Genomic DNA, 14,052 nt, shown 5'->3' on the forward strand with positions numbered 1-14,052 from the left:
GTATCAGCAGAAGAGTAGACATGGAGATCAATGGAATAGAAAAGAGGGCCCAGAAATAGACCCCCACAAATATAACCAACTGGTTTTTGACAAAGCTGCAAAAGCAGTTTAATGGACAAAAAAAAGTGTTTTCAACACATGGTCCCGGAGAGACGGACATTCATGGGCAAAACAAAACAGAACAAAAACAGAAAATGAACTTCAACCTAAATCTCAGGACTTACACAAAAATGGATGCAAAATAGATCATGGATTTGAATATAAAATGTAAAACTATAACAGTTTTGGAAAAGATAATATAGGAGAACGTCTTCAGGATGCCAGGGTAGAAAAAGAATTATTAGATTTGACACCCAAAGCACTCGATCTGGCAGAAAAGGAAAAGGAAAAACTGATCGATTGTACGTCATAAAAACTTTTGTTCTGTAAAAGAGCTTGTTAAGGGGATGAAAAGACAAGCTATGAGTGGGAGACACTATTGGCAAACCACAATCTGACAAAGGATTAGTTTTTAGACTATACAACGACTCAATGCTCAACAGTTTTTTAAAAATCCTATTAGGAAAGGGATAGAAGACATGAACACATATCTCACCAAAGAGAACCCAGGGACAGCAACAAGCTCACAAAAGATGTTCAGCGTTGCCGACTACCAGGGAAATGCAAATTAAAACATAGTGACATTAACCACATATCGCAGCACACATATTGGAATGGTGTCACAGACACCAAATGATGGCCAGGGTGTGGAAAAACTGGATCACTCATATATTACTCGTCACTGGTGGAGATGTAAAATGGTACCAAGATTCTATCTAACTGTTTGGCTGTTCTTTATAAAACTAAACATGCAGGGTGGCTCAGCCAGTTCAGTGTCCAACTTTGGCTCAGGTCCTGATCTCACAGTTCATGAGTTCAAGCCTCGCATCGGGCTCTGCACTGACAGCTTGGAGCCTGGAATCTGCTTTAGATTCTGCGTCTCCCTTGCTCTCTGTCCCTCTTACTGCTTGCGCTCTGTCCCTCTCTCAAAAATAAAAATAAATATTAATTTTTTTTAAAAAAAGGGGCACTTGGGTAGCTCAGTTGTTTAAGCATATGATTCTTGGTTTCTGCTGAGGTCATGATCTCAAGGCTTTGCAGGCTTGAGGCCCACATCAGGCTCTGTGCTGGCAGTGGAGAGCCTACTTGTGATTCTCTCTCTCTCCCTCTCTCTCTACCCCTCCCCCACTTGCGTTGTCTCTGTCTCTCTCAAAATAAATAAATAAACTTTAAAACAAAACAAAACCAAAGCAGCAACAGAAACTAAACTTGCAACTACACATGACCTAGCAATTGTGCTTCTGGGCAATTGTGTCAGAGAAATGAAAGCTTATGTTCACACACACACAAAACCCGTATACAAATATTTCTAGCAGCTTTGTTCCTAATCACCCAAACTGGAAACAACAGTAGACGTTTCCATACCGTGGAGCACAACTCAGCAAGCAAAAGGAGTGAACTACCAACACAAGCAACAGTCCGGATGAATCTCAAGGAAATTGTGCCGAGTGTAAAAAGCCAATCCCAAAGGCTCCCATACCGTTCAGTTCCATTTATATAACATTCTCAGAAAGCCAGACACAGACAGAGAGAGCACATTAGGAGTTGCCAGGGATTGGAAGTAGGGGACAGGAGGGCAGGGGGTGCGGATCTCAGGAAAGCGAGAGGAATCCTTCAGGTGGGGGAAATGTTAAGTCGGATGCTTAACCGACAGAGCTACCCAGGTACACCAATCTATGTTGTAGCTTGCCCCTTCCTGGATGGAGAGGAGATGCCGGGGGAAAAAAAAAGAAATCTAGTCAAGGTCAGTCAAGGGATCTGTGTAGGTTGAGGGGGCAGCTCCCTGACACCCACCTGGTTTTCCGAGGTGCTGTTCTCATTGCCCATGGTGATTCAGGGTGCCAGCGTCCCTCTGGATTTTACCAGAAACAACTGGAAGAAATAAAAAGGTACACACATCCATAAAACTGAACATGGGAGGCTTTTTTTTGTCTGCCCGTCACCTCAAACTCAAAAGCCAGATGATGGGAAATGTTGATCTCTGCAGCCACATCACGGAAACTTGCTTTTGAAGGGCTTTCTTTTGCGATACACCACCCAGATGTCTTTCCCCTTCCATGCTGCTCTTCTTACTCCCCACCCCTGCGGCTGGCAGACACGTCAGAAAACTTAAGTTTTTACCGAGTCTCCGACTTAACGCCAATGTACACACAGAGGTGTATCTACAAATGAAGTGACAGAAGGAGCCTAGTTGCCAAAGAGGGCTTGAGGAGTGTCACTGCCGGGGTGTTTCCTGTCTCTAATTGTGCTCGCTTTGGAAATCCAGACCAACGATTCCCCCATCAAGTGCCTGCAGAGCCTGGCATCGAAATCCACTTCATTCAATAACATATGGTTTTTATTTATTTATTTTTAAGTATTTATTTTTGAGATTTGGGGAGGACAGAGAGAGAGGCAGACTGAGGACCCAAAGTGGGCTCTGCACCCACAGCAGGCAGCCCAGCGCGTGGCTGGATCTCACGAAGTGTGACATCGGGACCCAGTGGCAGTTGGATGCTTAATCGACTGAGCCACCCAGGCGCCCCAATAACATGTGGTTTTTACACTTTTTACTCAAAGCACTTATTTCATCAAATCAGCTTTGCTTCTGCACATATTTTATGAAGGCCGAATGGTTTTCTTGGGGAGGAGACCGGGGAACAGAGCCCAGACAAGGGATAAATAATCATGTAAAGCGACGGGCTAACAGGACAGCTCTATATCCATTCCGTCAGGCTCACTTAGCGACATTGTTAATCACCGTCATCATGAGGATGCTTCCCACACGGCCCACAGAGAAACCCAGGACAATGCCACATCGGCTGAGTTCCAGGAGACCCCCTAACATCAGCAGGACAGGGACTCACCTTCGCTTTTTCTAGATGGAGAAACTAAGCCACTAAAAACTTGTAAAAATGATCAAACTTTCAGAACCGGAACCTTAGAGATTACCAGCCTATTCGTTTGGGGGGAGGGAGGTACTGAAACTGGAGAAGGCAAGGGGGTTTGCCAAAGACCCAGCTTGGACAAGTCAAAGCTGGAAACAGAACTCAGTGTCCTGCCTTCGAATTCAAGATTCCTTCCTCAGCTGTGTGCTATCATCGTATTTGCTCAGAAAACTTCAGTGATTGACTTACTTCTAATAAAATTTGTCCATTGATTTTTAAAAAAAATTTTTTTTAATGTTTTATTTATTTCTAGGAGAGAGAGAGAGACAGCGTAAGCAGGGGAGGGTCAGAGAGAGAGGGAGTCACAGACTCTGAAACAGGCTCCAGGCTCTGAGCTGGCAGTCAGCACAGAGCCCGACGCGGGGCCCAAACCCACGAACCACGAGATCATGACCTAAGCGAAAGTCGGACGCTTAACCAACTAAGCCACCCAGGCGCCCCGAAATTTGTCCATTGATTTGCTTATCCATTCAACCAACACTGACTGGGTAGCTACCGTATGCTATGCATACTGATCAGTCACTGGAAAAGAAAATTTAAGTATTTTGAGCAGCACAAATAAAATGTCCCCAAACTAAGAAAACTGTGAGTAACGTCACTGTAGTGATCAATTCTATCCCTCCTAACCCTTGAGCCAAAAGGATACAATTCCTTAACCCTTTCTTGACCTTCACTGTTTATAAGACAGGGCTCTGTCTTATAAACCATATGCTCATTTATATAATGTAAACATTGTCATGTATTTAAAATTGATCACTTCAGGGTTTTTTGGGGTGTTCATTTGGAAAATGATGCTTCATTTGCAAACAGTGCTGACTGCTACAATCATTACGCCCTTATCTATTACCATCGCTTCTTATGCCCACCGGCGTAACACACATGCAGCTGGAATTTCATATGGTTCAATGTAATATGAATTTTTGAAACTCATTCAGCGGACCAAATTCAATCATTGTATTACAAATCAGAGCACTCGAACCAGCTTTTTATGCAGGTAAACAGACCAAAGACAAGGGCAGAACTACTTCTGGCTCAGTGTACATTTCAAAACCACAGAGGGAGGGTTTGGCTGTTCCGGAACGCTCTCCTCCCTGAGCTGTAGAAGCGCCAGCCCCTCGGGCGCCCCCAAGACCAGAAAGGAAGGCGGGTACAGCTACGCCATCTACTTACATTCGGGAAAGGTCTGTGTGCCTTGGGAGGCCGCGGGCCCACGGAAAGTCTGCCGTTCAGCAATTGGACTTTCTCCTCCTCCACTCAGAAGCAGGTGAGGCCCAAGCCGAGGCATCGACCCACCTCATCCAGTTGGACAAACAACCCGTCCCCACCCCTGACACTGACACAAACCAGCTGTGCCTCATACCTGAGCGGCGGCCGTGCGGAGCCACTGCGATCACACAAACGTGGAATCAGCGTTTCTGAGCCCATCGAGGCCACGGCCTTTCACGTAGAGGATTTTCCCCGTTATTACAGTAGCTGGGCTCCTTTCAGAGAAGGCTTATCCAGACTAAAACTGGCCCTGTGACCTGATTGGCTGCACCTAAGCGATCAGAACTGGCCTGCCCGGCAAGCAGGGAGCCACGGATCACTCGCTCGCCCTTTACGCAGTGGGGCAGGGACAACCCTTTCATTCCAAAACGGAGGAAAATGCTCACAGGGCTTCCTGTTTACACCTGGAGATTTTCCACCCTAAATAACGTGGAAACACAAAGAAAACTGTGGAAAACGATGACGCCAGCAGTCTGGCACCTGTGTATAGTGTGTTGTGTGGAGAATGTACTTACCGAGGCGTGGCTTGACTTTCAACAAGTGAAGTCATAAAAGGCCACAGGCTTGGCCGGTCCCTGAGAGGCAGACCTGCCCATCAGGGCGGAAGAGGCCTGAGGCCCTTGGGTGGGACCGATGGGCGGTTGCCCAGGGACCCTTTTGCCCAGCAGCCTCCCACCTCCCAGGGTCCCGCCAGTTATCCCCAGGCGGCCACTCTATTGTACGAATGCAGTTTCGGTTTTGTTTTTTTTCTAGCAGCGAAACCTTTCATTCTGCAGAAGCCCCTTACGCCTGTCACAAGATGCAACCCCTCCGGGGAAACAAGTTGGCATGTCCTCAAAGGCCTCCTGGAGACCAGGTGTCTTACCAAGCTCAGAAGAGTGTCAGGAGCTTCCCCGAGGGGAAAGTTGGGGGAGATCGGGGAATCTCCCGACTCTGGTTGAAACAGAGCGGAAGTGTGTGTGTTTCCACAAATGAATGCACAATCAAATTGTGGTACGTCCATACAGCGGAATATTAATCAGCCATAAAAAGGAATGGAGTTCTGACACAGATAACAATTCAGATGAACTTCAGAAATTTACCAAGTGAAAAAAGTCGGACACATAAGGTCACCTATTGTGTGAGTCCATTGATATGAAAAGTCCAGAACAGCCAAATCCAGAGGGACAGAAAGCAGACGGCTGGTTGGCAAGGGCTGGGGGGAAGGGTGAGTGACTTCTTGATGGGTTCAGGGTTTTATTTTGGTGTGATGAAAATATTTTTAGTAGAGGCGGTTGCACAGCACTGTGAATGTGTGAAACACAACAGTTCACTTTAAAATGGTTAGTTTTACCTTATACGAATTTCACCTCATGTTTTTTTTTAAATTTTTTAAATTTATTTCTAGGAGAGAGAGGAGACAGCATGAGCAGGGGAGAGTCAGAGAGAGAGGGAGTCACAGACTGAAACAGGCTCCAGGCTCTGAGCTGGCTGTCAGCACAGAGCCCGACGCGGGGCTCGAACCCACGAACCGCGAGATCATGACCTGAGCGAAAGTCGGACGCTTAACCGACTAAGCCACCCAGACGCCCCTCACCTCACGTTTTAAAAGTATATGTGTTTCACATCTTGGGGTTCCGCACAAACTATTGTTTGAAAAAAGAATTCCACCTGGAGGGAGGTGGCATTTGAAAACTGTTATTTCTATGTTTATTAACACCAGGTTTCTGTACAATTAAGGATTGGTGGGATGAGAAACAAGAATGTTTGCCTTCTCCTTCCCCATCCCCACTCAAATCACAGGAGAATTTCTCTAGGGAAGAGAATCTTTTTAAGTGTAATATCTTGGATGGACCAATTGGAAATGAAGAGAAGTCTCCTCACCAAGGGGGTAAACATAGTGAAGGGGGGAGGAGAGAACTGGGGACACACTCCTGAGGAGAGGGGGAGGAGGAGAAGAGAGGATGGCCAACCAAAATGGCGGAGTCATCCAACCCAGGTTGAAGGTGGGGCATGTTCAGTATTCAGTCTTCACTTGTGTACACTCAGCAGTGCAAATTCCCTCCACGAACCGTCACTTCTGTCAACTCTGGAGCTTCCTGGGTGGCTGCTGATGTAACTGCTGCTGCTATCATTGGTCCCTGGGCTACCGCCATCACGACTGCTGGATACTGGGCATCGTCTCTGATCCCTGTCCCCCCACTGCTGTCTTGGCCACCTCTGGGCTCCAGAGGCTTCCAGTATCAGTGGGAAAGAGAGCAAATAAATACACCAGCATTTCAGCTTCCATCCCAGAAGCTGGTGCTCTTACAACGTCTTATAATTGTCTCTTATAATAAATTGCCCAGGCACAGAGGACGTGTTTAGATGTCAGGCACTATGGAATGCAGAGTGTCCACATTCCTTGGCCATGACTACCTCTCCCCAAGGCAGTACTCTACTGGGACCTCAGTATCAGTCTCCTTGACTGGCCACTGTCTACACATGACCATGGCTGATCAGATCAGCTTTCCTCCTTATGCTGTCTTCTTCTGAGCAGGGCAGTAAGCAACAGACCCAACCAGATTTCCACTTCCCAGCACACATGGCTCAACACAGGTGTGTGCAGGTTCAGGCATCCATCTCCGGGATAATCTCCCTCTGGAGGCAGGGGTTGGGATTATGAACCAGACCCTGCTGCCAGACCACTCACTTGATGTATAAACACTGGCGAGTTACTTAACTTGTGTATCCTTAGTTTTGTCATCTCTAAAATGGGAATCATAACAATACCTACCTATCATAACAATACCTACCATCATCATGGCTGTGATGAGTTAATTTCAGCAAAGCTCTCAGAATAGATTAAGCACTAAACTGCTGCCTCTTGTATTCTTATTGGCAGTGGGTTTCTGTGGAGTCTCAATAGGCAAATGCCTCAGTGGCATGAGGTTTATATTGCCTTCTTTTTATCCCTTCACTAAAACATGACTTTGGGTGCATCTCCTTAGAAATCGGTACATCTACAATAAAAGCTCGGCTAAACTGACTTGTGCGCTAGAAGAAACAAATGGTGACTAAGATCATTTACAACATAGGCTCAATGAGAAGAAAGTAATGGTTTCAAGAATTTTTAAACAAGCCATTTATGGGGGTGCCTGGGTGGATCAGTCGGTTAAGCGATCGATTTCAGCTCAGGTCATGATCTCCCAGTCTGTGAGTTCGAGCCCCATGTCAAGCTCTACTGACAGCTCAGAGCCTGGAGCCTGCTTCCATTTCTGTCTCCCTCCCTCTCTCTCTGACCCTCCCCTGCTTGCTCTCTGTCTCTCTCGAAAATAAATATTTAAACAAATTAAAAAAAAAGAAATCCTCTAAATAAGCCATTTATAATGGATTGTATTCTGGCTGGTGACACACCATTCCAATCCTGTCCCCCTCTATGTGGCCATTGCTGGGTATCAGGTGTTAGTTCAGCTAGAGTATCCTATGTCCTCAGGTGAACGAATCCATGAAGTTTCTTCCACCCCCTTGTTTTTGTGTGGAGCCTAAGCAGCCAGCGAACCTTCAGCTTATTCTCTTATAGATTAAATATAAAATTCATTTTATTTATTTAAAAATTTTTTTTAACATTTATTTATTTTTGAGAGACAGAGAGAGCATGAACAGGGGAGGAGCAGAGAGAGAAGGAGACAGAATCCAAAGCGGGCTCCAGGCTCTGAGCTGTCAGCACAGAGCTCAACGCTGGGCTTGAACCCACTAACTGTGAGATCGTGACCTGAGCTGAAATCGGAGGCTTAACCAACTGGGCCACCCAGGCCCCCCATAAAATTCATTTTAAAAAATAATTGTTTGGGAGGATTTTTGGTTTTTAGCTGGTATATTGGTGTCCCATCATCACAGACCCCAAACATAAGATAGGACCACCTTTGATTCATTAATTCATTTCTCCACACATTCTATAAATACAGAGCTGTTTTGTGTACCAAGCACTGAGGTGTCCACGTTCTCTTTAATCCTCACAGCGGAGCTATGGGGTAGGTATTTTCTTTTCTTATGGGTGAACAACTGAACCCCAGAGGGATCAAGTCACATGGTCAAAGAGCAGCACAGAGGAAGAGGAAGGACGGAGTCTGGTTGGCCCCAGACCCTGCGTTCATAAGGATGTGATGCTACCACCTTGGAAGACTTCTCTCTGCAATTCAAAGGTAACTGACAGCCTTTTTGTCTCATGTCTCTTTCAGATCATTTACTTTTCCTACACCGTGGAGTTTTTAGCTGTTGGCGACTGGAGCCGGTTGGGTGGGTCCCAGCTGATTGGACCAGCCCTCACTGATCTGTGAACAGGGCTAGGTTTGGGAAGGTGACTTAGTGCCGTGGCTGAGAAAGCCTAGCAGGGCTGGGTAGCCGGAGCGTTGCTGAGAGGAGCCAAGAGCATAAGCGGGGAGATGGAGCTGGGGCCAAGTGTGGAGGAGGGGAGATGGAAACGTGAGAACCGGCACAGCTGAGGGGTGCAGAAGCAGCGTGTGGGCGGAGGACACCGCTCAGAACCAGATCGTGACATCCAGGTCGGGCTGATGCCTTGTTTCACATGCTGCGTGCAGGGTGGGGAGCTGCAGGGAGCTGGGAAAGCAGAGACAAGATCATGCCACCCCCGTGTCGTCCACGATGACACGGAGACTCAGAGAGGTTTTGCAACTAACCTCCACCGTCCTGTGAGAAGAGCCTGTTGGAATTTGTTGATACATCCGACAATTGTACCAAATTTTCTATTCAGGGCTTTTTATTCTCTTATTTAAACAACAACAGCTGAGGCGCTGGGCGGCTCAGTCGGTTAAGCGTCCGACTTCGGCTCAAGTCATGATCTCACAGTTCGTGGGTTCGAGCCCCGCATTGGGCTGTGTGCTGACTGCTCAGAGCCTGGAGCCTGCTTCGACTTCTGTGTCTCCCTCTCTCTCTCTCTGCCCCTTCCCCGCTTGTGCTCTGTCTCTCTCTGTCTCAAAAATAAATAAACTATTAAAAAAATTAAAAATAAATAAATAAATAAAAGACCAAACTCCTTTTTGTATGTGATAGAAATGTATCTGTTTTAAAGGCTTAAGAAGTTTTGATTTTCCTTTCGTGTGGAGCATGTTGGGTTGTTAGTGATAGAAGAAACTTGGAGATCATCTCCACCCACACCCATTTCACAGATGGGAAAGCTGAGGCTGAACGGGTAGGAAATGATCTGCCCTTGTCTCCCAGCAAGCAGGGGCGGGGGCCAGATCCACACTCTGATAGGCATGCTTCTAGCAGGCAGATCCCCCTACCCCCCACCTCAGCAGGCCTCTGTGGGCTCTGCAGTCACGTCCGGACCAGACCAGCAAGGTCAGAAAAGACCCACCCTCCCCGCTGTGGCATTGATCGCCCTCTGACCAAATGGCCTCCAGCCTGTCAGGTCCTGTGCCAGCTGAGGGTGTGGGAGGCATCGACTGGAGGAGTCCGGGTTATGTTTGCTTCTTGAAGGTGAGCTCAGGTGCCCCTGACTGGCAGCGACTTGGGCTGCTTGCCACACCCAGGGACCTCAGCCAGCTGCTCGTTCCCACAGACGGCCCCCAGCAGGCGGGGGACCTCATCTCTTCCCCCCGCAGTGGCTGCGGGCAGCTGCTCTGACTCCCTACGTTGCACAGCTGAGCGTGGCGCTACTTATAGCTCCGTTATCATGTTCCTGTTTGAACACAAACAAACAGCCGTAGCCTGGGAAGGGGATTTGTCGAGAGACCTCACCTGCTTTCTGCTCTGGCTGGGACCTGGCAGCTCTGCGGGGTTTGAGGGATGTGAGGGCTCTGTCTTTCCGCTGTCCCCTGCCCTCCTGTCTTCTTCCCTCGCCCATCTCTGAGGCCACCGAGAAATTTCGCTGGGGAAAGTCCAGCCTCGTAGAACGGGAGGCACTCAGGCATCTCTCACGCCCCCGAGACTAGAGCCCACTGTCCCCAGCCCCGCTCCTGGGGAGAGGCCGGGCCGGTACTCAGTCATGGCTTCCCAGCCTCAACCCTACTGTACCCCGGTGGTGGGGACCCTGCAAAGCCACATCTGCTTTACCAGCAGCTCCTATGAGGCCCTGCAGGGGAGGCAGAGGCCAGGCATGGAAGGAGGAAGGGGAGACAGACGCTCCGTCTCCGTCTGTTTCCCATCCCGGGAGCAGCACCCAGGTCCAGTCTGCAGTTGTTCTGATGCCCACAGGGCTCGCCTCACGGCGGGGCCTCCCTCCACAGGGGTCTGAGGTTCCCTTCGAGCGTCTACATTTTAATAATTCCAGCTTCTTTCTGCCCCTCAAGCCCTAAGTGTGATACGTGCCTCCTGAGTCCACCACCTTCTGTCGGAACTCAGAGCTTGCTTTTCTGCCTTGGCATTTACTTAGATAACCATCCTTTGTGTCGAATTCTCTCCGATAAAATAATGGGGACGTTCCTGTCTCCTGACTTGACTGACTGATCCGCTGGCAGTTAGGATTCCAACTCCGACCTTCTTTCTCCCGGCTCAGGATTCCCTGCTTCGGAACCCAATGAACGTGTGTTCCATTCAACAAACGACAAGATGAGTTCCCTCCATTCATCAGTTCTGACTTTAGTAAGATGCGGTGAGGATTCCCCAGCAGCCCTGGCAACCATGACCACCCAATCACAGCCTAGACCTCTTGTCATGCTAACCATCAGTCTCCACCACCAGCTATTAGAATCGGGGGCCACTATAGCTCTAGTTCACCCCGGGGCTTCCTGACCTTTCACGTCTTAGCTCACGTCACGTACTACAAAGACCTGTATACAGCCCCTGACTTGGGGATTATGGGCAAGGCTGCTTGGGGCCTCATCTACTGCCCGGCCCCCACCCGACCACGCTAAGAGTTGAGGGGCTTGGAATCCCGGCACAGCTGTGGCCTGTCTGCACACCAGTGCATCCTGGTCTATGTGGAGAAGCACTGACCTAATCTAATGGCCCCATTTTATAGATGACAGACCAAAGCCAGGGACTTCCAGTAGCTTGCCTGAATTTAAACCTCAGCTCTCCTCCACCCTGCAGCAGCCTCGCCCGGCTGAGTCACAGCTCGACACCAGAATTCCCCTCGGGAAGGAACGCCCTTCGGGAAAAGAACCGAATTCAGTCTGTGTAGGTGGCAAAGGTTGGCAAGTTCTGAAGCTCAGATGGGCACGGGGTTCTCCATGGGAAAGAAGAGAAAATGAGGCTTGGTTCCCGAGGTGAAGGTGGAGGAAGGGGGCAGAGGAAGGACTGGGGGTGAGTGGGGAAAGGACCTGGGCATTGGTGTGAGATAGAGACGACAGAGGAGGGTCTCGCAACTTCTCTTCAATGGGTGACTATGACATCAGAATAAGAAGCAAGCCCAATGTTGCTTTCCTTTTATCTCAGTGCACAGCCCACCTCTCCCCGCCAGATCTTCACACTACGTTCGCAAATGCTTTGGGAGCTCTTTGTTCTGCTTTGTTTTACTTTGGGCTGGGGATGGGGGACTGGGATTTGAAGAAGGAGCTGTCTTTTATTCATATTTGGGTCAATACAATAATCCAGTAGGAACCTGACAGCTGAGGAAACCAAAGTGTATACGCCCCTGGGGATTCAGAGATATCATGAGGTGGACCTTGGGGATCCATTAGGCACCACCTTGAGCTGGAGTCTACCTGGGAAACACCAACCGACATCTGGGTGAGCATAGATTTATAAACTTAAATAAAATCCTCACCCCCCCCCCAAATTGGGGATCATGTATACTGTCTGCACTTTTTGTTTTTTTGTGGGTGTTTTTAAGATTTTTTTTTTTAAAGTAATCTCCACACCCAGCATGGGGCTCAAACCTACAACCGTGAGATCAAGAGTCACATGCTCTAGCAACTGAGCCAGCCACCCGCCCCTGTTTGTATTCGTTTTGAAACTGCTTTTGATTTTCCATTTCACAGTGGCCTATCATACATATTTCCTCGTGCCTATAACATCTGATTTAATAACTGCAGTGGATACCATGTTGTTTCCAAGTGATAGCTGTTTAAAAACACTCCTTTTGTACAGCTGTCTCTGCCAGGATGATCGGAGAGGCGAGGAGGCGGCTGGCAGGGTGAGGTGGGCGGAGGCAAGCCTAGACCTGCCCTAGGTTAGATCAAGTGGGAAGGTACTGAAACGAGAAAACTGTGACTGGGGGCCGGACTTGGGAGCGCAAGCAGGTTGGCAGGATCAGAAAACGCAGGTCAGGACTGTCCGGTTGGGGAGCAGGTAGAGGGCTCGGGGAGGAAGACACAGTGTGGCTGAAGGCCGTGGAAGGGCTACCACCAAAAGGGGATGGAGGGCATTTCCAGAAGGAAGGCCAGAGGCTTCGGGGACACGCAGGGTCTCCACTGGCAATCACGTCCTAGGGTATTTGATATAGGTCTTGAAGGGTCTAGCTCATCAGCTGGAATATGTTTCTTTGAGAGACAGAGGCCAGGACTTTTCGTGATGATGCTTCCTAAGTTTTGCACTTCTAAATTTTTTTAAATGTTTATTTATTTTTGAGAGAGAGAGAGAGAGAGAGAATAGGCCAGGGAGGGGCAGGGAGAGAGGGAGACACAAAACCAAAGCAGGCTCCAGGCTGTCAGCACAGACAGAGCCCAATGTGGGGCTCAAACTCACAAGCCATGAGACCACGACCTTAGCGGAAGCCAGATGCTTAACCAACTGAACCACCCAGGAGCCCTTAAGTTTTGTACTTCGAAACCAGAACATGGGAATAATCACGGAACCTCTGGGTGTACTTGCATACCTCCAATGATGGGAAACTCACTATGTCCTGAGGCATCGCCTCTGGAAAGAGTTACACTGGATCACTGGAAAGTCTTTTCTTTTGCTCCATAATCTAGGTCCCACCTGTGATTCCATGAGCTAGTAGCCCAGGGGTCTGGACAGTCATGACAGCACTAGGCCTGGGCTGCACAGTGGTCAGTGGTGAGGCCTGAGGACAAAGAGGGACAATCTGGGTGACCTTATGGACCGCCATCTTAGACAGGGCCCTAGGCCTTTCCTCAAGGGCCAACCTAAATTCAGTTTCTTCTGGAACTACCCCAAATCTGCACACTTTCAGCTTCATGGCCAAGAAGTAGTTGCTGAGAACTAGCCAGCCCACAACTGGCCACCAACACTTGAAGGATCCCAGCCGAGACCAAGAGAAAAACCCAGAGGAGCAGCTGAGCCCGGCCCAAATGCCAGTCCATGGGATCAGATTCTAAAAAGCTAGTATTTTAAACCCCTAAATATTGGGGTGATTTGTTACATGGCAAAAGCTAGCTGATGAAATTTCCCCCAGAGGGTCCATTTAACTTTCCTTCATGCCAGCCTACAGCCAGCTGTGGCAGTCCACCCTGAAGACCTGTGCACTGGAGCACAGGGGATGTCATGTGACAAAGGACCGCTGGATGGATCAAATTCCTCTCCGGGGGTAAAATGGCAATTTACAAGCACGGCCCCTTGACTGGTGGCCGCTAGTGTCATCTTGGCCTCTGCCAGACCATCACTGCACTAGAGCTCTCTGAGGACGATGTTCTGAGCACCCTACATTATGAACATTGCATGGCCCCTTGGCCTAAAATGGAAACATGAAGCCACATACCGTTTGCAGTAAGAGGTCTTTTCCCTTTCTCTCTCCTTCCTGCTAAAACAGATATTTGACGACACGTTTAAATACAAGGTTCCCCCTCCTCACAATCTGCATATGGTCCTTTGCAGACTGGATATTAGCAAGACCATATTTCTTATGGAAACAAGCTGTTGAAACCCACAAATGTTC

General features: G+C 48.6%; 1 protein-coding gene across 7 annotated transcripts in view; it reads right to left on the minus strand.

The window, feature by feature from the left end:
* Positions 1-4,603, minus strand: part of TACC2 (transforming acidic coiled-coil containing protein 2) — a 204,041-nt gene extending 199,438 nt beyond the window's left edge. For 2 of the 7 annotated variants that reach the window (XM_077779592.1, XM_077779589.1), the window contains exons 1-2: positions 4,387-4,601; positions 1,894-1,971 (exon numbers count right to left, since the gene is read on the minus strand). In XM_077779592.1, the coding sequence (XP_077635718.1) occupies positions 1,894-1,926 (33 nt within the window). In that variant the 5' untranslated portion in view covers positions 1,927-1,971; positions 4,387-4,601. Of the gene's footprint in view, positions 1-1,893; positions 1,972-4,196; positions 4,271-4,386 lie in introns of those variants that run through there. The other 5 variants (XM_077779594.1, XM_077779593.1, XM_077779596.1 and 2 more) reach the window with 4 other exon arrangements.
* Positions 4,604-14,052: the final 9,449 nt, after the last annotated feature.

Source organism: Crocuta crocuta, unplaced genomic scaffold, assembly GCF_008692635.1.
Source record: "Crocuta crocuta isolate KB4526 unplaced genomic scaffold, BGI_CrCroc_1.0 scaffold138, whole genome shotgun sequence".
Lineage (NCBI taxonomy): Eukaryota > Metazoa > Chordata > Mammalia > Carnivora > Hyaenidae > Crocuta > Crocuta crocuta.